The 25,655-nt window shown below is 42.1% G+C and overlaps 1 protein-coding gene and 1 long non-coding RNA gene across 2 annotated transcripts in view; one reads left to right on the forward strand and one right to left on the reverse strand.

Annotated features, from left to right (window-relative positions):
- Positions 1 to 2,016: 2,016 nt before the first annotated feature.
- Positions 2,017 to 24,389, forward strand: LOC122556072 (D-beta-hydroxybutyrate dehydrogenase, mitochondrial-like). Its single transcript, XM_043702503.2, has 6 exons — positions 2,017 to 2,154; positions 10,672 to 10,732; positions 13,031 to 13,141; positions 15,430 to 15,571; positions 16,351 to 16,503; positions 22,970 to 24,389. Exons 1-6 carry the CDS (start codon positions 2,090 to 2,092, stop codon positions 23,437 to 23,439), a joined length of 1,002 nt encoding a protein of 333 aa, XP_043558438.2. The 5' UTR covers positions 2,017 to 2,089; the 3' UTR covers positions 23,440 to 24,389.
- LOC122556073 (uncharacterized) overlaps positions 2,209 to 25,655 on the reverse strand; it is a 51,122-nt gene continuing 27,675 nt past the window's right edge. The window contains exon 3 of the long non-coding RNA XR_006313459.2: positions 2,209 to 2,298. This is a non-coding gene — a long non-coding RNA (uncharacterized LOC122556073). The remainder of the gene's footprint in view (positions 2,299 to 25,655) is intronic.

Genomic DNA, 25,655 nt, shown 5'->3' on the forward strand with positions numbered 1-25,655 from the left:
TATGGTAGTGATGTCCAATCCCCAGTGTATTACGGTAATGGTGCCCTATTCCCAGTGTATTATGGTGAGGATACCCAATCCCTGATGTTTTATGGTAATGATACCCAATCCCTGGTGTATATCACAATAATGACAGCTAATCCTTGGAATTTTGCTGTAGTGATGCCTAAACCCCAACGTATACGGTAGTGATGCCAAATCCGCAGCGTATTACGGTAATGATAATCAATCCCCGGTGTGTTATGGTAGTGATGCCCAATCCCCGGTGGATTACGGTAATTATGCCCAATGCCCAGTGTATTGCGGTAAGGATACCCAGTCCCTGATGTATTATGGCAATGATATCCAATTCCTTGTGTATTATGGTAGTGGTGCCCAATCCCCGGTGTATTACAGTAATGATATCCAATCCCTGGTGTGTTATGGTAGTTATGTCCAATCCTCTGTGTATTACGGTAATTATGTCCAATCCCCAGTATACTGCGGTAAGGATACCCAGTCCCCGATGTATTATGGTAATGATATCCAATTCCTTGTGTATTATGGTAGTGGTGCCCAATCCCCGGTGTATTAAGGTACTGATACCCAGTCCCGGATGTATTACAGTACGGATATCCAATCCCCAATGTATTACAGTAATAATACCAAATTCCCAGTGTATTACGGTAATGATGGTCAATCCCTGGTGTATTATGGTAATGATGACCAATCCCCAGTATTACGGTAATGAATCCATTTACCGGTGTAATACGGTAACGATACCCAATCCCCAGTTTATTATGGTAATGATGCCCAATCCCCCGGTGTGTTATGGTAATGATATCCAAACCCGGTGTATTCTGGTAGTGATGCCCAAGTCCGGTATATTATGGCAGTGATGCCAAATCCCTGGTGTATTACAGTAAGGATACCCAATCCCTAATGTATTATAGTAATGATAGCCAATCCCCAGTGTATCACAGTAATTATAGCCAATCCCTGGAATATTACTGTAGTGATGCCCAATCCCTGGTGTACACGGTGCGAAATCCCCAGTGTATAATGGTAATGATACCCGATCCCTGGTGTGTTACGATAGTGATGCCCAATCCCTGGTGTATTATAGTAATGATGTCCAATCCCCATTGTATTATGGTAAGGATACTCAGTCCCCGATGTATTACAGTAAAGATGCCCAATCCCTGGTGTATTACGATAGTGGTGCCCAATCCCTGGTATATCAAGGTATTGATACCCAGTCCCCGGTATATCACGGTAATGATACCAATCCCCGGAGTATTACGGTAATGATGCCCAATCCCTGGAGTATTACGGTAGTGATGCCCACTCTCCGGTGTATTACGGTAATGATACCCAATCCCTGATGTATTATGGTAGTGATGCAGAATCCCCAGTATATTACAGTAGTGATGCCCAAACCCCGGTGAATTATGGTAAGGATATCCAATCCCTGGTGTATTACGGTGGTGATGCCCAATCCCCGGTGTATTATGATAATGATTCCCACTCCCGGTGTTTTACGGTAGTGATGCCCAATATCCGGTGTATTACGGTAGTGATGCCCAATCCCCGGTGTATTACAATAATGATACCCACTCCTGGTGTTTTACTGTAATGATACCCAATATCCGGTGTATTACGGTAGTGATGCCCAATCTTTGGTGTATTGCGGTAATGGTACCCATTCCCTGGTGTATTACGGTAGTGCTGCCCACTTCCCGGTGTCTTGCGGTAATGGTACCCACTTCCCTGGTGTATTACGGTAATGATACCCAATTCCCGGTGTATTACGGTAATGCTGCCCACTCCCTGCTGTATTGCGGTAGTGATGCCTAGTTCCCGGTGTATTACGGTAGTGCTGCCCAGTCTCCGGTGTTTTGCGGTAATGATGCCCACTCCCTGGTGTATTCCGGTAATGATGCCCATTCCCCGGTGTATTGCGGTAATGGTACCCACTCCCTGGTGTATTACGGTAATGATACCCACTCCCGGCGTATTACGGTAGTGCTGCCTACTCCCCGGTGTATTACGGTAAGGGTACAGGTGACCTTGCTGAGTGCGAGTTACAGCTGGTGGCTCCGTTGGCGCAATGTACCGGGTTCTGTGTCGAAGTGTCGGGGCTATCCAGTGGCGGGCATCTCCCCCAGTGCTCAGGTAAGAGAGGACGGCGGGAAAACTGGCCCAGAGCTTTAAACGGAGCTGAGCGTTTAAAATCAAGGGAGTTTTATTCAGTCATATGGCTGTCCTCCGGATGCCGATCTGATGACAGGTTGTATAGTCCCCGGTTTGATCTTCCTTCTGGCAAGATTGTAAAAATGTTTTAATTATAAATTTGATTTTCGTGAACTAATGCTCGCATTTGCTTCGGAAAGGAAAATTACAGGCTTAAGATATATGGAACTCTTTAATTATTTGTCTAAAATGCTGAGTTGGGACCATTACAAAAAGCTTCAAATTCCTGTTAAGGAGGTGTTACCATAGCAATTAGAGTAGGCCATCCAGCCCCTCCATTACTAGATCCTTTCTAGATTACTACTACCTTTTCCTTTTGACCTGTTCAGATCTATGATCTTTCACCACTACTGAGCAAAAAAAAATTAATTTCAATCTCTAAATTATAAACGAGTCCAGCATTCAAGAGACTCTTGGAAGAGCTATTTCTAGATTTCCAGCAGCATTCATGTTAAACAAGTGTTTCCTGATTTATCTCCTCAATGTCACCACTTCAATATCATGGCTGTACACTCTTCCACATTCACCCACCAGGGGGAATACTTCCTCTATGTCTGCCACATAATTTTACATAAGAAAGAGCTTTGGTTTATTATGGTGCCTTTCACAAACTGTGGATGTGGCAGGGGACCCTGTGTCCATAAATTTTAAAACTATTGCCTTTCACAGTACAGCCAGCAAATTTAAAAGTAATGGTTCCTTCATATGTCCCTATTTCAATGTCTTCCCTTGTGTTCCTTATGAGGGTAGTCATGATCCGGTGTTGGACTGGGGTGTACAAAGTTAAAAATCACACAACACCAGGTTATAGTCCAACAGGTTTAATTGGAAGCACACTTGCTTTCGGAGCGACGCTCCTTCATCAGGTGATTGTGGAGGGCTCGATCGTAACACAGAATTTATAGCAAAAATTTGCAGTGTGATGTAACTGAAATTATACATTGAAGAATTGATTGTCTGTTAAGCCTTTCATCTGTTAGAAAACAGTGATAGTTTCACTTCTTTCATGTGTAAATCACAAAACCATTTTTTTTTAAGTTGCATTCTCGGGTTAGCTGTTAACAATGGTGATAGCTAGACAATATGTTGAAGGTGTTCGCCCCCTGTGTTCTCTGTCTATGACCTGATGTTTAGATTGATTCCAATCTAAAAAGTGAGATAACAGAGTTTTACATAAATTCATGCAGTTTTTGAGCTCAGAGTTCTACATGAATGTATGTGGTTTTTGAGCAAAGTGCAAGGTAACTCTGAAAGTACTAAAAAAATTCACCACACAAAATATATGTGTGCATGTGGGTCTTTGTCTGTCTGTGTGTATCTGTCTGTCTCTGTCTCTCTCTCTCTCTCTCTCTCTCTCTCTCTCTCTCTCTCTCTCTCTCTGTGTCGCTCTGTGTCTGTCTCTCTCTCTCTGTCTCTTTTTACTACAGCTAAAAGCTTGGGATCTCTTCCTGATGCTAGAATTGTATACGAGACAATGTATTTTACTGATTTTTCCTTTGCTAAGAATGTGCTTATGGGATGTTACTATAATGGAACAGTTAATGAGTTGTTTATTATCTTGTTAAGTATTTTGATAAAGTTACAGTTAAGCCAAAGCTGTTCTTTTTCATTTGTCTATACTTTTTCTATTGTGCAGGCATGTAGTGTTTTGCTTCCAGCCTGGTAGTTTGACCAATCAAATTGCATCTGGAAATGATCACCAGGCACTTGCCTTTAAAATATGAATAAGTTAGGGTCTGGGTTATCTCCTTGACACATTTTGAGAGGGTTTAGTGTGGTCCATAACAATGTGTGCCTCTACATTTCATCCTTTTGGCTCATATTGCCGATCTGTTTCATCTAACTTGTATGAATATTGTTCTCACAAACCACCATTATTTCTTCCCATATGCCACATTCTACAGTGTGCTTTCTGTAAGGGGGCATGAAAACTACTCTCATGTGATTTTTATACTTTTGTATCTTGATGCAAACTAATTCTAGAATTTAATTTTTAAAACTAAAACCATCTCTATATGTTGTATTAATGTCATCTTTAGGTATTTGAATACTCAACTCCAGTTTTTTTTTCATCTGACAGTAATCTCTGTAATGGCAATCAGATCATATGTTTATCTGATAAAACAAATCAGTTGACAGCTTAATTATGAATTTTATGTGCTCCGAATTCCTAAGCAGAGCCTCTTTCCTAATACTGAGTATTATAAAGACTGTGTCTTTTTATCTGTCTTTTTTAAACTGTGGACTGAAATGAGAAAAAACTTCCCTTTTGAGGAATGTGGACCTCACTGCCTGGTCAGCATTTATTGCCCGTCTCTCGTTACCCTTGAGAAGGTAGTGGTGAGCTGCCTTCTCAAACAGCTGCAGTCCACCCACAATGATGGTTCTGGGATTAGTAGTATTCAATTTTCAACATGCCACCTCAGTGAGGTGTAACAATATGTGATTGGTTTCTATGAGGACTCAATCCTCCAACTGAAAGTTTCTCATGAGCCCAGAGCAGATATCACAAACCCTGGCACCAGTGAACCAACAGATTTGTGGATTCCTTCTTGGTTGCAGAGAATTGAATTGTTTCCCTTAAAATACCATCCTTTACATTCACTATGTTCCTATTTATGACTCTCTGTGTTACATAGCTTCCATGGTCAGTTTTCTCCCCCACCTTTAACCCCACTTTTGTTCGTACGGGTTGCACAAACATCAAACTTGTTGCACGGTTGCAAGGGCTGAGACTGTTCCATTTCCACATTCGCAATCCCCTATCACCACCACTCTCAGTCATACCTTCCTGTCCTGATATTGGGTAAAAACAATGACTGCAGATGCTGGAAACCAGATTCTGGATTAGTGGTGCTGGAAGAGCACAGCAGTTCAGGCAGCATCCAAGGAGCTTTGAAATCGACGTTTCGGGCAAAAGCCCTTCATCAGGAATAAAGGCAGTGAGCCTGAAGCGTGAAGAGATAAGCTAGGGGAGGGTGGGGGTGTGGAGAGAGTAGCATAGAGTACAATGGGTGAGTGGGGGAGGAGCTGAAGGTGATAGGTCAGGGAGGAGAGGGTGGAGTGGATAGGTGGAAAAGGAGCTAGGCAAGTCAGACAAGTCCGGACAAGTCATGGGGACAGTGCTGAGCTGGAAGTTTGAAACTAGGATGAGATGGGGGAAGGGGAAATGAGGAAGCTGTTGAAGTCCACATTGATGCCCTGGGGTTGAAGTGTTCCAAGGCGGAAGATGAGGCGTTCTTCCTCCAGGCGTCTGGTGGTGAGGGAGCAGCGGTGAAGGAGGCCCAGGACCTCCATGTCCTCGGCAGAGTGGGAGGGGGAATTGAAATGTTGGGCCACGGGGCGGTGTGGTTGATTGGTGTGGGTGTCCCAGAGATGTTCCCTAAAGCGCTCTGCTAGGAGGCGCCCAGTCTCCCCAATGTAGAGGAGACCGCATCGGGAGCAACGTATATAATAAATTATATTAGTGGATGTGCAAGTAAAACTTTGATGGATGTGGAAGGCTCCTTTAGGGCCTTGGATAGAGATGAGGGAGGAGGTGTGGGTGCAGGTTTTACAGTTCCTGCGGTGGCAGGGGAAAGTGCCAGGATGGGAGGGTGGGTTGTAGGGGGACGTGGACCTGACCAGGTAGTCACGGAGGGAACGGTCTTTGCAGAAGGCGGAAAGGGGTGGGGAGGGAAATATATCCCTGGTGGTGGGGTCTGTTTGGAGGTGGCGGAAATGTCGGCGGATGATTTGGTTTATGCAAAGGTTGGTAGGGTGGAAGGTGAGCACCAGGGGCGTTCTGTCCTTGTTACGGTTGGAGGGGTGGGGTCTGAGGGCGGAGGTGCGGGATGTAGACGAGATGCGTTGGAGGGCATCTTTAACCACGTGGAAAGGGAAATTACGGTCTCTAAAGAAGGAGGCCATCTGGTGTGTTCTGTGGTGGAACTGGTCCTCCTGGGAGCAGATCCGGCGGAGGCGAAGGAATTGGGAATAAGGGATGGCATTTTTGCAAGAGGTAGGGTGGGAAGAGGTGTAATCCAGGTAGCTGTGGGAGTCGGTAGGTTTGTAAAAAATGTCAGTGTCAAGTCAGTCGTCATTAATGGAGATGGAGAGGTCCAGGAAGGGGAGGGAGGTGTCAGAGATGGTCCAGGTAAATTTAAGGTCAGGGTGGAATGTGTTGGTGAAGTTGATGAATTGCTCAACCTCCTCATGGGAGCACGAGGTGGCGCCAATGCAGTCATCAATGTAGCGGAGGAAGAGGTGGGGAGTGGTGCCAGTGTAATTATGGAAGATCAACTGCTCTACGTAGCCAACATAGAGACAGGCATAGCTGGGGCCCATACGTGTGCCCATGGCTACCCCTTTGGTCTGGAGGAAGTGGGAGGATTCAAAGGAGAACTTGTTAAGGGTGAGGACCAGTTCGGCCAAACGAATGAGAGTGTCGGTGGAAGGGTACTGTTGGGGACGTCTGGAGAGGAAAAAACGGAGGGCTTGGAGGCCCTAGTCATGGCGGATGGAGGTGTAGAGGGATTGGATATCCATGGTGACGACCAAATCAGTAGATCCTGTCCTGTGGGTACAACCATGTCCTGAAATATGTAACTTTACCCCTTCCTAATGTGTCACAGCGTCTATAGTTTGGCCTCTAGCTCATTGACTCTGACTCTGAGTCAATGTTGCAAATATGGGGGTGGCATAGTGGCTCAGTGGTTAGCACTGCTGTCTCACAGCACCAGGGACCCGGATTCCAGCATTGGGCGACTGTCTGTGTGGACTGTGCACATTCTCCCCATGGCTGCGTGGGTTTCCTCCGGCTGCTCTGGTTTGCTTCCACAATCCAAAGATGTGCAGGTTAGGTGAATTGGCCATGCTAAGTTGCCCATAGTGTTCAGGAATGTTTAGGTTTAGGCATGAATCGGGGTAATTGTAGGGGAATGAGTCTGGGTGGGATACTCTTTGGAGAGTCGGTGTGGACATGTTGGGTCAAAGGACCTGTTTCCACACAGTAATGGATGTAGGTTTGCTCGCTGAGCGAGAAGGTTCATTTCCAGACGTTTCGTTACCCTACTAGGTAACATCTTCAGTGGGCCTCAGGCGAAGCAATGCTGAAAATTCCTGCTTTCTATTTATATGTTTGGGTTTCTTTGGGTTGGTGATGTCATTTCCTGTGGTGATGAAATAGGAAGCAGGAATTTTCAGCATTGCTTCGACTGAGGCCCACTGAAGATGTTACCTAGTAGGGTAATGAAACATCTGGAAATGAACCTTCCAGCTGAGCGAGCAAAACCTCAACCTGAGCTCCAAGTCTTCTCAAAATTCTCCACACAATAAAGATTCTAATTCTAAAAAATATTAAATGCTGATATATTTGTCCTGAATCTCTTAAGCATCCAGCAGCTCTCACATTCCGCAGTTACAACACTTCACTTGTTCTACCATTTTTATTATTATTTTTCAATTAATTTAGAATGAGTAAATACTATTACTCCCAGTAGGCTTTACTACTAACATTAAATCTTACAGATAATAAAACCTGACAATTACTAATAAGCCATAAGAATTTAAAAGCAAAGTGAGCAAAGTATCCACTAACTAATCATCTCTTTATTTTCCTGTGATGTCACAGTCTGATTTCTCTCAGAATGTAGCTAGTCTGCTCGTGGAAGCACAGACTGAACTGGAAAGCTCATTTGATACTTTCAATTGTCATAAAGTCATACAGCAGAGAAACCGACCCTTCAGTCTAACCAGTCCATGCTGAACATAATCCCAAACTAAACTAGTCCCACCTGCCTGCTGCTGGCCCATATCCCTCCAAACCCCTCCTTTTCCTCTCTTCTGCTTGTTAAAGTGTGACTGATTCTCAAACTTCCATATATTTGCTGATAACATTCAGTAGTTTACCTTTCCATCATTTTTCAGTATTGCAGTTTTAATTCCACTCCTTCTCATTAGCCTGCCTCTCCATGCACCATTACAGTATCAGAATTCCTTCATTCAAAAGACCAAAACCATTGTTAATTAGTTTGCAAGTGATTCAACATTTGCTCCGTCTGTAGATACAGTACCCTGCTCTGTGCAGAGCCATGTTTCACAGTAGTTACTTTAGTCACCGTAACTCTTCATCTTCACCCGCAACACTCTTTTCATTTCTCCCATGTCTGTAGAAACTCGTATCCACATATTTTCACCTCTCCGTCCGATTTCTTTAAAGCCCTTCTTGCCGTTCTCCTTGCCCTCGCCTAAGTCGGTCTAATACCACAATTGTCCTATTTATCCATCATTATATAGCACTCAAATTAACAAAGATCTTCAATTGAGTCTCTGTTGTGTGACACTTTAATATCAAAACACTTCTTTACAAATCCTTCAGATTTTCACTGAATGCAGTATTTTGCTTTTGTAATTCCAACAATATATCTTGCTGATGTTCATGACTTTTTCCAATTCTTGTTTGATGCCTCATTCTTCAAACAGTGTGCTTCTTTCCATTCCAAAAAGTAATAGCAGTGATTTCAGCTCTGTTTAATACATCACTACCTTATTTCCTTCCTTCTTTTCCACATTCAATTGCCTTTCAAAATTGGTCAATTTTAACCTACATTTGTCACTTCTGCTAATGTTCCTGCATGTAGCTGGTTCCACCATGCATTATTTATTTCAGACTGAATATAGAACTGTAAGTAAAATCAACAGTATTTCACATGAATAATTTTTTAATGCAAATACATCCATTCTTTTAAGGTCATGTGGGTTGAGACCATTTTAGCTACTGCAATTCGTTTAATTTCACATGTTTTAATTAGTCAGCAACTAGACAGGGAGGAAAGTGAGTCAGGAATAGATGTTGGCACACAACTGGAGCATAACTCATTGCAAACAGTCCTCCATTCAGCAGTCCATGGAGTAAACTGATAGCACTGAAGACTCATGAACAGCTGACTACTGTGTAATAGTTCTCCTGCCAAATTCACGGAAAGATTACTGTGTGATGTGTGCATAGCCTACTCCCCATTTCTTTCCCTTTCATCTACTTCTTCCCTGCCCACCTTCACTCTTATTCATTCATTCATTTCTTAGGGGAACTCCACATTCCTTCCACAGGGAGCTACCCATGTTTCTTCCCCAGGGGAGCCCTCTTTGCTTGTTTCTTGACTCTCTTCCTGATTTATTGGGCCCCCCCCACCTTGCGTAGTTCTTGGGGTCGCCTGCTGTGACTTGATTCTTGAGTCCCTTCCACTGATCCTTCCAATTGGAAAGTGAAAACTTAAGTATCTTTCTACATGACCATAACATCAGGTCCCGGAAGCATTGTTTCCTTTGTGACATTTTCAGGTGCCACTTTCAGCAAATTGCTATGCAAAGCCTTTAAATCCCAAATATGGAAGCGAAAGTGAAAGGAAAACATTTTATGAGAATGGACTAATCATTGTCTGGCAATTGGACTCTGATTAAGTATGTAGGCTATATATCCCAAAGAGTGTAGATCATATTAAACAATATATCTCTTTGACTTTTCACGAAGGTAAACATACTGACTATACCTAACTAGCCCATGCTTATAAAAACACAACATAGTGCTCAACATTCCGCAGTCGGACAACATTTGCTAAATATTCCTAAGCATGTGAACAATTATGCTGATAACCAATTTAAATTTCTCAGTCCAGCTTGCAGTGTGATGCATTTATACATATTGGAAGCTCCATAAATTAATACACAGAGCCCTGTTCACAAGACACAAATAATATGTCAATACATTGCACTTGTTTCAACACAACAAAATAGGTAACAGCTATTCTTTGGTTCTCTTCTCAGGGCAATGTCTTGACCAATCAGAATCAACTTATCTGATTTAAAATGTAAACAAGTTTGACTGTTAACTGTCAGTCATCATCTAACTGGTGCATTCTCCATGTCATTACCTCTACTAATCAGAATAACTTGCGAACCAGTAGTACTCTCCTCAGATTCAGTATAAATGTTGTTTTCCCTTTATATTGATTTTCTTGCAAATTGCCCTGATGAGCACAAGACAATAGCTTTGTAAAAATGTGTCTTTGTCAGAAAAACTCAAGTTTTAGACTAAGCCACAAAATTGATCTAACGGCAGACACCTTTAGGTGCCCTCTGTTAGGAAACTATGGGTCGTTCTTTCTCTTAATTTTCCACGATGTGGCATCAATTGAGTATATGAAACCGAGGATCAGTGTGCGTTCCCCCTTGTCTATGAAAATGGCAGTCCCCACTTAAATTTCCTTATTACCTGTCTTTGCTTTGTGTATGTTATTTGAATCTAAAACAACAGTCCAGCTTTTGTCTAATGAACTTAAGTCCCTAGTATCTTGTTAAAAATGTGTGTTCATTCATCTCCTACGATGTTATCAGAAATATTAAACTTTTAAATCCTGTCTTTAACAGTTTATATTACTTGTATGCTATCCTGTCTTTCAGTCGGGTACAGCCAGCTATTTGCATCACAGCTACTCGATCACTTGCAAGCCAACCAGTATCGGTGAGTGGCTGTCTGTGATGGAAAGTTTTCTGTTCCAAAATGAAGTGGTTAAAGATCATTGAAATGTATGTAATAGCATTCAATAACATTTAATGGAGTTCTATGTTAAAATGGGAATGTTCAGAATCCTGGGAGTTTTATTGTGTAATTAAGTGGCATTGCTACTCTTGCCAACCTTGTGGTGAGGCTGTGGGTGAGGATTAAGCGCACTTTGCTCTCTCCTATAATTTCTGAACTCTGTATTCGAAGAATTCAAGTATTAGCTGACTACAGAAAGTACGCTGTGCAGAATCTAAATTGAGAAAATGCCTTGTTACTGACTATAAACAAAACCCAAAATAGTGCATCTGTTGAAGACTGACCATGGATTTGATCATGATAATTAATTATGGAAAACAAAAGTTATGTCTATTTGTTCAAACTTGTCTATCAAAAATTGATCACTTTATCAGATATTCTTATTTTACTTCTTAAGAAACTGAAACATAAAATGCTGGATGGAGAGCAGGCCACTTGCAATGGTAAACACATACACTCTTCATTTGAAGTGATAGAAGTCCACAGTAACTAAGCTTTGAAATAGAATTGATGGCATTGTGTCTCATTGGTTAGCACTGCTGCCTCATAGTGCCAGGAACCTGGGTTCGATTCCAGCCTTGGGTGACTCTCTGGGTGGGGTTTGCACATTCTTGTTGTGTCTGTTTGGGATTCCTCCAGGTGCTCCGATGTCCTCCCACATCCAAAGATGTGCAGTTTAGGTGGATTGGCAATGCTAAATTGCCCATAGTGTCCAGGGATGCGCAGGCTAGATGAATTAACCATTGGAAATGCAGGGTTACAGGGATAGGATAGAAGGTGGATCTCAGTGGGATGCTCTTCGGAGGGTTGGTGTGGACTCAATGGGTCAAATGATCTGCTTCCACACCATAGGGATTCTATACATTAAAAGGAGAGATGAGGGAAATATATGCAAGAGAAACATCATGGGAGAAATGGCCTGCGTCCTGTTCATAGGAAAAATGGGTAAGTGTGACTGTCAGGCTTCTACATTAAGTAATGTAGAGACGCATATTCAGGGAAATTACAGTTTGAGAATTCATGAATATATAGAGTAAAAAATGGTTGGGAAACATGTCTGAAATTGAAACCAGAAAATCTGACACAAGGAGGCCAAACTGCTTGGTTTTTGTTTTGATTAAGAGGGAAAAGTTTACATTACAAAATTAATAATACAAATTCACCCAATATTGAAGCTGGATGTTAATTTAAGGTATTGCTGTGGGAGAGTTAAGTACTCGGAATTTTTTCTCATCTTTTCATGGTTCTAGGCATTTCAAGCAAGGCCAGCATTTGTTGTACGTCTCTAATTACTTGTTGGTCATTTCAGAAGTCAGTATAAAATGTTAAAGAAAACATTGCTCAGTTAATGGATTCCTTCCTTTTGAGCCAGAAGGTTGTAAGTTAGTGTCCCCCTCCAGTGGCTTGAACACCATCATCTAGACTGGCACTTAAGCACAAGTGTTCAACAACTGCTGCACTCCTGGGATGATGCAACTTTTTAAATGAGATACGAAGCCAAAATTCTCTTGGGTTCTTGGGTTGAGATTCCATGACACTATTTGCAGAGTTCTCCCTAGTGTCTGAGCAAGTATTGATCTTTAAGTCAATATCATTATGTGATCATGATCTCATTGCTATATGTAGAAGCTCACTGTGCTCAAATAGGCTACAGCATTTCCTCCATTACAACTAAATCTTGGGTTTACTTTACCTGTAAATCACTTCCATAACTCCTAATGTCATAACAAAGTAACTGTTTGTTTTGGTTACTCTGGGGCCTCCTCCTGTGGGAGCCCTGGGCCCCGTGTATCTCCATCTTGGATGGTAGTATCAGAAGATGAGCCGTTGGTCGACATCCAGATGGAGACGTTGTAGGACTAGCGCAGTGTGATCATCTCCAGCTTGGAAACAGCAGATGCGGAAGCGATGGCACTGGTTGCAAAAAAGGAACACATTGCCAGGAGCAATGGAGCAACTGGAGGAGCAGAGCGAGTGAAGTCTATGGAGAGGAGAAGACTAACTTTTGAAGCTGTCTCATTTTTAGTATTCTCAATTTAATACTAATTTATTCTGTATTTTACCATTTATACAAGATGGTGCCAGAATGTGGTGACATTATCCACTTTTCGCTATTCCTAGGTACAAGTGGCAATATTAAACAATCTAACAAAGTGTGACACAAATGTCATTTCATTTTTAAAATACTCATAGTATTATGATTTTTATTATTTCAACCAGACTGAGGGCAAAAGTATCGTCATTACCGGGTGTGACACTGGATTTGGATATTCATTGGCTGAACACCTGCATGCTCAAGGATTCAAAGTATTTGCAGGATGCCTGTTAAAGGTACAGATATTGTTGTCTTTTAGTCATGCAAGATTTATGAAGTGGCTTTATCAAAAAAACAAAAACCATCGACACAATATTATAGAGCGGTTACGCCAGGAAGAGTGCTATTATGCGTTCTAATAAGAAACTGCTTTTACAAAAATAGAACAGAGGACAGTAGAGTGCAGCCATCAGCTGTGCTGACCATGATACAATTCTAAACTAATCCCATCTGCCAACATATGGTGCATGTCTCCCTATTCCCTGCCTATTCATGTGTCTGTCTAAATGCCTCTGAACCATGGCAATTGTATCTGCTTCTACCACTTCCTGTGGCAGTGCACTCCAGGCGCCTACCATCCCCCATGTGTGTAAAATAAAAACTTGCCTACACATCTCCTTTGAACTTGCCCCTGTCATTTTAAAACTGTGATAGTATTTGAATAATGAACATTTAAATTAATGTTTAAATAATTATCATTTCATCCCAGTGGGTGGAATTATCCCATTTTCTTTGTGTAGCAGTGAGCACGTCAGATGGTGATTGATATTCCTCGACTGACCCAGCTGAAGGCCTGCACCCTGAAATTCGACACATAGGTCCCTGGTGTCTATGCCACTACCCTTCTTCCCAGCTGGGGAGACAATTATCAGGGAGGTGAATATTTGAAGCCCTTAAGTGGCCATTAGTTGACCACTTAAGGGCCTTAATTACAGACACCAATGGACCTATTGTTCTGTCCGTTATTGGGGACTCTTATGGTGCATTGCGGGCCCTCTTGTGGTGCAATAGTAGTGTCCCTATCCCTGGACTTAGAGACACAGATTTAAGTCCCACCTGTCTAATAGCGTGTGATTACATCTCTGAACAGGTTGTTTACATAAATAAGTTAATTTAAAAAATAGTATAGTGGGTAGTGTCTGTACATCTGAGCCAGGAGACCTGAGTTCAAGTTCCAACTATCCCAGAGGTGTGGAGTAGCATCTCTGAACAATTGATTAGAAATCTGTACGATAACATCTCATTTGAAAATATTTCCAACTTTTGATTGCAGAGGTTACAGTGCTCTTGTGGTGCATGGTAGTGATTTTATAAACCTCCATAAGGTCACCCCTCAGCGTCCGATGCTCCAGGGAAAACAGCTTCAGCCTATTCAACCTCTCCCTATAGCTCAAATCCTTCAACCCTGGCAACATCCTTGTAAATCTTTTCTGAACCCTTTTCAAATTTCACTATAGCGTTCTGATAAGAAGGAGATCAGAATTGGACATAATATTCCAAAAGTGGCCTAATCAGTGTCCTGTACAACGCAACATGACCTCCTAACTCTTGTACTCAATACTCTGACCTATAAAGGAAAGCACACCAAACGCCTTCTTCACTATCCTATCTACCTGCGACTCCACTTTCAAGGAGCTATGAACCTGCACTCCAAGGTCTCTTTGTTCACGCATAAATATTTTATAAGCAGTGTTTTTAACATGGGTCCTTATTGGAAAGTTTATCAAAATCCAAGCGCTTTGTATTCAGTTTGACAGTTAAATATTATGTACCCATATTGGTGTGACAGCCTTATTTCGACACTTTTGCATAAAAAGAGTCATGATTTCACATAACCAGTAAAGTGGAATTGAGGATTATTAGATCAGCCACAATCTCATTGAGTGACAGAGCAGACTCGGTGGGCTGAATGGACTCCTGCCGCTACACCTTATTATCTTGTGCCAGTGTCCCCTTCCTTTCTTCATGTTTAAGTTATTTTTGGATGACCTGGCATCATGGACTGATCTTGTGGGAAATTTTGGCTACCGACCATGAGTTGTGTTACTTTGTTGAGACGGGCTAAGTTACTATGAATACAGATTTGTGACTGTCCTGTAGGTCACAGCATCACAGACTTATTATAATACAGAAGGAAGCCATTTGGCCCATCACATGTGCTGACTCTCGAAATGAGCATCTCGTCATTCTCTTGCCTTCTGCCCATAACCATATTCAATAATGTCACACTCTTCCTTTTCAAATAACTTGCTATTTCCCTTTCTATACCCTCCAGACTCTAACCATTTGCTGTGTGAAAAGGTTCTTCCTTGTATCACTACTTTTACCAACTATATTTGGTACTATCTTTTGTACTCAATGCTTTCACAAGCATTAAAGTTTTCTCCTTACTTATACTGTCCAGACTGCTCAATGATTTTCAGTATTTTAGTTTGGTTTCCTCTCCGTGTCCTCTAATGCATCTTCATGAGATGAATGACAACTTTGTAGAGATCCTACACTAATGACATCTCTCTGTTTTCAGGATAAAGGTGGGGAAGGATCAAAGAAACTGGAGGAGATGAAGAGTGATCGAATGGTTGTCGTCCAGTTAGATGTTTGTAAAGATGAAGAAGTAGCAAAAGCAGTAGAATTTGTGAAAGATAATTTAACAGATTCAGAAAAGGGTAAACTGAATTTAAGGACCCATCTTTACCATGTACTTAAAAAGAGTTTATGGTGAAAATTTGTGCAAAACAATAGCATTTTAACAGCTTTTAGAAGTTTGGAAATTCCTTTTAAGTTATTTACTGTTTTCAGTGTCACATTGCTTCCTTCAGTACATTCAGGATATATTTTATGCACTGCTCTTGTTTGAAATTCATATAAATAGAAAGAGAAAAATTTAGAGTGGGTGGAAGAAGGAATCCTGTTCAGCTCCACATGTCTGCTATGTGTATACAGTTTTGAAAACACTGTAAAAGAGAATTTTTGTTGCGACATACTCTCCTGCCTTTTAACAATTATGAATGCCAAATCTCATACAACATAATCATCTGTACTTAAAGCTCTCGTGATTCTAGCAATTGATATTCTGTACTCTGCAGTGACTTTGTAAAGTCAGATCACAACATTAAATTGGGTGAGAGCACTAAAGCTAGCTGACTTGGGACTGCATTGGTGGCAGTCAAAGGCACACTGAGAGCCTGTAAGTTATTGACATGACTGGAAAAACCTGGTGTGCAAAGATATCCTACCTAAATGTCAATGAAGAGTTAATTTCTGTTATTTAAGAAGGGAAATTATCGAGTAAGTGCTTCTAAAATGGGGAAGAAAAGGGAACACTGACTAAAAAACACTTGCCTTGCATTTTCTCTTTTGTAAGAGTAGGCATTAGGTTAAATTCACTTTCACTTCAAATGATATGACATATTATTTCAAAATAGTTATTTCTTCTTTTAATTAGGTCTTTGGGGTCTGATTAACAATGCTGGTATCTCAACTTTTGGGGAAGTAGAATTCACCACCCTGGATACTTATAAGCAAGTTGCAGAGGTTAACCTGTGGGGAACTATCCGTGTGACCAAAGGTTTCCTTCCCTATATTCGTAGAGCAAAAGGTGAGTAAAAAATGGTTTGATTAGAATGTGTGAACCAGAGCTGATCCTTAGCTAATCAGCACATAATTGGATTGGAGGTTACACATTGTGACCTTTGTGTGTTCATTTTTGAGAGTTGATTTTCATGTATTGCATAAATCTGACAGGTAATGAATTTTGAATCTACCTCGTTTACCTTTGTGGTTCGAGTTCATTGTAACAAAATGATTCGTTGACAGTACTGGTGACACTCCCCACAGGGAGCTCATTCACAGGTTTTTGACTGCAAGAAATCCAGCTGCTGCAGTTGAAACCCAGGCCATGCCTCTTAAAGACACTGTGCACTTCCCACGTTCTAGTCAGTGTCGCATAATCTATGGACAAGATCAGCTGCATCAAGGGCCCACAGATATTTGGTGTTAATTGAGCAAGTGGGCAGCAGGTCATGGGTCCTCTGACTGGTGTCAGTGTAACATCATGCTACCAGTGAAGGTAAATGGCTGAGCAACCGTTGTTCCCAGAGTCTGCCCGCAGTGGAGGTACAACTTCTCTAGAACAGCTAAAGTGAGAATTTATCGAATGACTCTTCCGCACTCATTAGAATCCTGTGCCACCATCACTTCATAAATGGATCAAAAGATTGTGAGTTCAAATTCCATTCCAGGACTTGAACACAAAATTAGGCCTGAGACTCTAGTATTTGAGGGAGTGCTGGACTACCCAAGATTCCTTCTTTCAGGTGAGGTGTTAATCCAAAGCCCTGTCTGCTCTTAGGTGGACATAAAAGATCTTATGACATTATTTCACAGGAAAACAAAGAGTTATCCTCAGTATACAGTCCAATTTTTTTCTTTCAATTGCCATCACTACAACAGATGGCATTATCACGTTGCTGCTAGTGGCAGTTTGTATGCAAATTAGCTTCCATGTTTCCTATGTGGCAACAACAGCGACATTCTTATTTTATCAGATTAGATTCCCAAAATGTGGAAACAGGCCCTTCGGCCTAACAAGTCCACACGACCCTCCGGAGAGTAATCCACCCAAACCCAAACCCATTTCCCTCTGACTAATGCACCTAACACTATAGGCAATTTAGCATGGCCAATTCACCTGACCTGCACATCTTTGGACAGTGGGAGGAAACCGGAGCACCCGGAGGAAACCCATGCAGACAAGGGAAGAATGTGCAAACTCCACACAGACAGTCGCCCTAAGCTGGAATCGAATCTAGGACCCTGGTGCTGTGAGGCAACAGTGCTAACCACTGAGCCACCATGCCGCCCCATGGAAGGATTCTATTAGTAATCCTTCTGTCCCACGTCTTTGAGGTACAGCAGGAGTTTCACTACAACTCTTCCAGTTTGCATACAAAAAGACGACTTGGTATTTGCTTTGTGATTACTTTATTTTCTTGTCCATTCTTCCTCTCATTTTACACACTGTGGTAGACTGCCCGCATATTCAAAACTTCAATAGAACACAAGGGATCCCACTACCACTTTCATGCTATGACCCTGAAACACAATGTTAAATGTGTTTTTAAGACTAAGGAGCATCCTTCTGTGATGGAAGTGCTCACATTATTTGGTGAATCAATCAGATTGCTTGCCAGGGAACTTTCACAGCTTGGGGAAAGTGAGGACTGCAGATGCTGGAGATCAGAGTCAACAGTGTAGTACTGGAAAAGCACAGCAGATCAGGCAGCATCTCAGAAGCAAGAGAATTGACATTTCGGGCATAAGCCCTTCATTAGGATTGAGGCTTGTGGGTTGGGGCTGAGAGATAAATGGGAGGGGATGGGGTTTGGAGGAAGTTAGCTGAGAAAGCGATAGGTGGATGAAGCTGAGGGAGAAGGTGATTGGGGAGGGGTGATGGACTGGTCTGGAGGGCGGTACCAAGTTGGAGGCTTGGGACTGGTATAATGTGGGGGGAGGGGAAATGAGGAAGCTGTTCAAATCCACATTTATCCCATGTGGTTGCAGGGTCCCAAGGCAGAATATGAGGCGTTTCTCCTCCAGGTGTCGGGTGGTAACGGTTTGGCAGTGAAGGAGGCCCAGGACCTGCATGTCCTTGACTGAGTGGGAGGGGGAGTTGAAGTGTTCAGCCAGGGGGCGGTGGGGTTGGTGGGTGCAGGTGTTCCAGAGATGTTCTTTCAAATGATCACAAGAAGGCGTCCTGTCTCCCCGATGTAAGGAGACAACACCGGTGCAATGGATGCAGTAGATGACATTGGTAGAGGTACAAGTAAATTTCTGACAGATGGGGAAGGATCCCTTGGGGCCTTCGAAGGTGAGGGGAGTGGTGTGAGTGCAGGTTTTGCATTTCCTGCAGTGACAGGGAAAGGTGCCAGGGATGGGATGTGGGCTGTTGGAGGGTGTGGACCTGACGAGGGAGTCGCGGAGTGAATGGTCTTTTTGGAATGCTGGAAGAGGTGTGGAGGGAAATATATTTCTGGTGGTGAGGTCTGTTTGAAAGTAGTGGAGGGTGATGCGTTGTATGCGGAGGTTGGTGGGGTAGAAGGTGAAGACTGGGTATTGGTGGGGGTCTGTCCTTGTTTTGTTGGGAGGAGTGGGGTTCAAGGACGGTGATGAAGCCAGGCGCCAACTAGCAGACACCTCCTCCTACTGCACCCTTGATCACGACCTCCCCTCCGATCACCAAACCATCATCTCCCAGACCATCCACAACCTCATCACCTCTGGGAATCTCTCATCCATCTCCTCCAACCTCATTGTCCATGAACCCCACACTGCCTTCTACCTCCTTCCTAAGGATCACAAACCTGACTGCCCGGGTCAACCCACTGTCTCAGCTTGCGCCTGTCCCACTGAATTCATCTCTTCCTACCTTTTCCTCCCTTAGTCCAGGAGCTCCCCACCCATGTTTGTGACACCACCTCCTCCAAGATTTCGTTTCCCTGTCCCCCAATGCCTCATCATCACCATGGACATTCAGTCCCTGTACACATCGATCTGCCACGTCGAAGGTCTCCAATCCCTCCGTTCCTGTCTCTCACGCCATCTCAACCAGTACCCTTTCACCGACACCCTCATCCGTCTGGCTGAACTGGTCCTCACCTCAACAACTTGTCCTTCCAATCCTCCCACTTCATCCAAACCAAAGGGGTAGCCATGGGCACCTGCATGGGACGCAACTATGCCTGCCTATTGTCGGATGCGTGGAACAGTCCATCTTCCACAGTTACACCGACACCATCACCCACCTGTTCCTCTGCTATATCGATGACTGTATCAGGGCCGCCTCGTGCTCCCACGAGGATGTTGAATAGTTTATCAACTTTACCAACACTTTCCACCCCAGCCTCAAATTCACCTGGACCACGTTGGAAACCTCCCGCCCTTTCCTGGATCTCTCTATCACCGTCTCCGGCAACTGACTAACCACAAATATATACTACAAGCCCACTGACTCCCACACCTACCTAGACTACATCTTCTCCCACCCTGCCTCCTCGTCATCCTTTATTCCCTATTTTTCCACCTCCGCCGCATCTGTTCCCAGGATGACCAATTCCACCTCATAAAGTCCCAGATTGCCTCCTTCTTCCACAATTGCAACTTCCCTTCCCATGTGGTTGACGATGCCCTCCAGCTCATCTCCTCTACCGCATACCATCCCCCTTGAACCCCAACCCTTACAACGCAACAAGGACAAAATCCCCCTGGTCCTCACCTTCCACCCCAACAACCTCCGCGTACAACGCATCATCCTGTGCCACTTTTGCCACCTCCAAATAGACCGCACCACCCCTATCAGCATTACGAAAGGACCATTTCCTCCGCACCTCCCTCGTCAGGTTCACCCCCCCCCCCCCGTCCCCAACCAGTTCACATCCCATTCCTGACACCTTTCCCTGCCACCGCAGGAAGTGCATAACCTGCGTCCACACCACTCCCCTCGCCTTCGTCTAAGGCCCCAAGGCTCAGAAATTTACCTGTACCTCTACTGCATCTGTTGCACCCGGTGTGGTTTCCTCTACATAATGGAGACAGGACACTATCTGGGACACCCACACCCACCAACCCTAACCCCCCTCCCATTCCATCAAGGACATGCAGGTCCTGGGCCTCCTCCTCCCCTGCCAAATCGTTACCACATGACGCCTGGAGGAGGAACACCTCATATTCCGCCTTGGGACCCTGCAACCATGTGGGATAAATGTGGATTTCAACAGCTTCCTCATTTCCCTTCCCCTCACATTATCCCTGTCCCAAGCCTCCAACTCAGCAACACCCTCTGGACCTGTTCATCACTCCCCCCCTGACCTATCACCTTCTCCCTCACCTTCATCCACCTATTGCATTCTCAGCTACCTTCCCCCAAACCTTACCCCCTCCAATTTATCTCTCAGCCCTGACTCTCAAGCCTCATTCCTGATGAAGGGCTTATGCCCGAATTGTCTATTCTCCTGCTCCTCGGATGCTGCCTAATCTGCTGTGCTTTTCCAGCACTACACTCGACAACTTGCACAGCATGTCAGAGTGTTGAAGATTCCACTATCACTTGTGTAAGATTCTGGTATTGACCCTGTAGTTATCCATGGCAGTTATTGCCATTTAGTACATGTTTCAGCTGGTATGCAGGTGTTTATGACATCAATAATAGAACCTCAGGGATGTTTGGGTAACAAGGAGGCTGAATTGGTAGGGATTCCAATCAGATCATTATTATATATTCATCCATTAAGTGATGTGATCACTGGACCAAAGCTCATAAACTGAGCTGCCCTGCAATGGGAAATGAACGTGCTACTATCTCTCGGAATTACAGTATCTGCACCCTTATGATTCCTTTGACCGTTGTCTACACTGGTGTCAGGAAAGCAGCTAGACTGTACAGTCTTGTTTACTATACTAAACTGCTTGATCATTCCCATTATAGACAAGCAACAGGGTAAGACTAGGGTTTGTGGTTTGTTTAGATCATAGGATTTGCCAGAATTAATGTTGCATGTACCTGCTATAGCAGCCCAGAAGGAACTAGAGGCAGTGTAGATGAGGACTGCACTGACATTGACTGCAACAAGCATTAGACTATGGAGATTTGTTGTAAGTCTTGACTTAAATTACAGAACTCCAATTTCCTTCCCAGAGTACTGTTTCCTTATGCACTGATTTTTGGACTGCTGTTGTTATTCTGGGCCTATACACCCTGAAAGTTCAAGAGTTTCAACATACCATCCCCTGGCTACTGCAACTTTATTCACCCTCTTCCTAAGTCACCCATTGTTCATCCAGTCACCATAGCATTGCCATAAGTCCTTCAACAGTTGAGATTGTTCTGCAGCCAACATAAGGACTGGTCCATGTAATTAAAAAAGACAACATAATGGAAGCAGAATGTTTCCAAAACTTTCCAATGATTTACCTGCAAAATCAGTAGAGATCTTTTTAAATATCATTAGCAATGGCCATCTCCCAATTTGTACTGTCTTTTTTCTTGGTGGTTAATGAAATCATATAGTAATAGGAAAGAAGACCAAAATGACTTCTGGATGAAAATATGTTAGGACCATAACTTACCGTGGTCTTCTACTTGTTTTGGGTAGGAGCACTGGCTACCTACATTGAGACCTGCTCACAGGTTACCTTGGGCAGCAAATGCCTGGTGAACAATTTCAGAATTTGCATCTTGCAATTACTTCTGACATTACAAAGACCCAGGAGGTAACAAGATGAAAATCAACCTTCTGATATGTTGTTTCCATTTGCATGAAAGAAACTCCCTCATTAGAGATGCCCACTAATCAAATTTGGAAATAAAATAGACAACTACATCCCTCATCGGTGCCTGTGAGCACACATGCCATGGGTTTATAAGTGAAAAACACATCCAATCCAACCTGCTTTTAAAGAATTTGTACATATTTATTGTCAACTCTAAATTGCAATCATGAGAGCATCCATTTTGGATATAATTTCTCTTTTACAAGTTATTGAATAATAATCTTTAAATTAACCTATTCCCTGCATTATTAAGGGATTATATTTTCAGAAATCTCTTGAATCTAGTTCATTTGTATTCCGTGGAGTAGTAGGACATAATTCCTTTCTCAAATTCTATTTACTCAGAGCAAAACTTTTATCTCCTTCTTTTGCTCTGAGTAAACAAGGGAAAATAATCTAACTTTTTTGATCAATTATTCCTCCATTGTGTCAAGTTCAAAACAGCATTTGTAAGGGTATTTACCCTGAAATTGCATTGGTCTTGTTTCTTATTATGTTAGGGAACTGACAGGTCAGGAGAATAAAACTTAAATATGTGATGGATTTATTTTTGTCTGTCTGATGGAACTCATTGTTTTGTTTTACTGCTTTGAGCTTTATGCTGTGCACATTTATAATCACATTGATTTTAACAATCAACTTTATCAAGTCTTTGTGATGCATTAAGAATTAATAATGTATAAATTCAATTTCCACTTCATTGTGATTTAATGTTTTAATTTGATTCTTGTGGAAAGGTCGTGTGGTTAACATTGCAAGCATGCTGGGACGGATGGCCAATCCTGCTCGATCCCCTTACTGTGTCACGAAGTTTGGAGTGGAGGCATTCTCCGACTGCTTGCGCTATGAAATGCATCGCTGGGGTGTTAAAGTTAGTGTTGTTGAACCTGGCAATTTTATAGCTGCCACCAGTCTTTACAGTCCTGAACGTGTCAAAATGATCACAGAAAAGATGTGGAATGATCTCCCTGACATTGTCCGTAAGGATTATGGGAAAGAATACTTTGATGAACAGGTTGCAAAAATGCAGTCTTATCTTGTGGGTGGTTCCACAGACACTTCGAAAGTGATTAACGATGTGACACATGCACTGACCTCTGCATCCCCATACACTCGCTATAATCCAATGGATTACTACTGGTGGTTGAGGATGCAGATTATGACCCACTTTCCAGCTGCTATATCTGATCGAATATACATTCATTGAAATGGTTGTAAATGGATAACTGTTATTTTAACGTTTCAATATACCTCCTTACTAATCAAATAAATACTGGTTTATTGAAGTGTTTACATATAATATTTTCATAATGGAGTCACTGTGCAGAATGCACTATTCTATCAATTCTTGTTAGTGGTTATCAAGATCTGTTCCAATAATGGCTGTTGCCACAGTTATGGTACTGAATTTGCTAAAAAGCTACATAATGATGCAGAAGGGATACTATAAGTGTGAACTGCCTCCAGAAATGTGGTCTTGTCAAACTACTCAGGGACGCTGTTTCTCATTTCATAACCTATCTTTGAATAGAAGACAAAATTTAAACCTCATTTGAAAAATATGCAGGGATATGCCCAGAATTTCTTGGGGGGTACTAAGAAACCTGAGCAGAGATTTACCTTAATATTTTGAGAATACTGTTCCTCGAGCCTATTTGTACAAACGTTCACCACCTGCTATCTGGAAATTAAACTCTACACGTGAGAATGCAATTATAACCAAAAAGGATAGATTGGTTGTATCTGTCCTGGAATTGCTTCTGGTGCTGTCCATCTCAACTGTCTTGCAGTAATGTCACATTAACATATTAGTCCTGTTGTAGAATCAAGAGCTTTACTCAATTAAAAATATGTGTTTCCCGGTGACTGCATATATTATGATCTGTTTGGTTTCTTTGAATACTCCTAGCTTTGAAGTAAATTGTGTAGATATTATCTTTTATATGTCTTTTTAAGATTAGCAAATTATCTTAATTATTGTTTTCTTTAATAATAACTGGGATGTCTTTCCCAGAATTGGTACTTGTAGACCTTACTCAGACAACTTGACGTGGAATGATTTGTTTGCATTTAAGAGAACTTAAGTGAAATTGTATAAATTATTATTTTAATAAACATGAAGGTGTTGATCTAAAGCATATTTTAATTAAATTTGAAGTTGCCTTTTTCTTTATTTTATACGATTACTTCAAAAATGGTGTTTTTGAGTTTGATTTATTGTTGTCACATATACCAAGCTATTTTGTGTGCTATACAGACAGCATACAAAGTGCATCAGAGTGTAGTAGAACAGAGTGCAGAATACGGTGTTAAAGCCACAGAAGTTGCAAAGAGACATATCCAACACTAACATTTGAGATGTTCTTTCAGAAGTCTGATAACAGCGGGGAAGAAGCTGTTCTTGAATTTGTTTGTACATGTATTCAAATTTTTATATCTCTGCTCAATGGAAGAGAGTATAACCATGGGAGGATGGGAGGCATCTTTGGTTATGTTGGTTGCTTTCCTGAGGCAGCGGAAAGTATAGACGGATAAAGATGGATTTTAAAGTGATTTTGGTGAAGTGTATTTTAAGATCTTCGTTGAATCATTAGAAAGCCAATAAAATTGAACGAAACAAAACATTTTAGGTTGTATGTTCATTTTGATGGCTCCAAAAAGACACTGTAAATTTTAAGCAAAGGTGAACATAACATAATACCAACATTAGCCATTTTCTATAGTTTTACCAGCATTTAACTTCTAAAAACCTATCTTGATAAAGGGGGTTGTTTTGTACCAATACATTTCTGCTGATTTTGTGCTGAAAGCAATTGTAATTCTATAAACACTCCAATTTTGTGAACTAAAACACTGTTCAAAATGAATAACAACATTAAAATCAAGACATTTGATTATAGTGTCTAGTTACTGCAGCTATAAATAACATGGCACTATCATTTTGGCAATGTAATGATGGTTCCCAATGGCTGTATTTCCACATCAACATTTGACTCTAATTCTACAGGCTTTAAAGCAGTTCCTTTCAAAAATTGGGTTCTTCAAGTAACGTCATCACAGATTACTCTTAGCAGCTGCCTTACTTGCTGATGAGTAAATATAGTATTTAACATGAAGTTCATGGGGTGGTCCTGGCAGTTGAGATTGAAGGGACCCTGTTATGGTCAACATTCAAGAAGAAGGGAAGTGTGTTGAATCCTATAATCATGCAGTCAAAACAACCCTGTAGAGGAAAAGGGAAATGAATTTGTGCATTCGTTTTGGCACACATGAAGATTTATTGCCTTGGAGCATTGTACTTTATTTCCCCTTAAACATTAAGCACTTTTATTCATTGACTTTTTTTTCTGTCTCTTGACCAATGCTAGTTGAAAATATGTTGTCAGACCTGTTTCAATATGTTTCCATAACTAATGGATGAAA

The sequence above is a fragment of the Chiloscyllium plagiosum genome, unplaced genomic scaffold, assembly GCF_037043375.1.
Source record: "Chiloscyllium plagiosum isolate Xiang-an unplaced genomic scaffold, Cpla_swu_hap1 HiC_scaffold_13, whole genome shotgun sequence".
NCBI lineage: Eukaryota > Metazoa > Chordata > Chondrichthyes > Orectolobiformes > Hemiscylliidae > Chiloscyllium > Chiloscyllium plagiosum.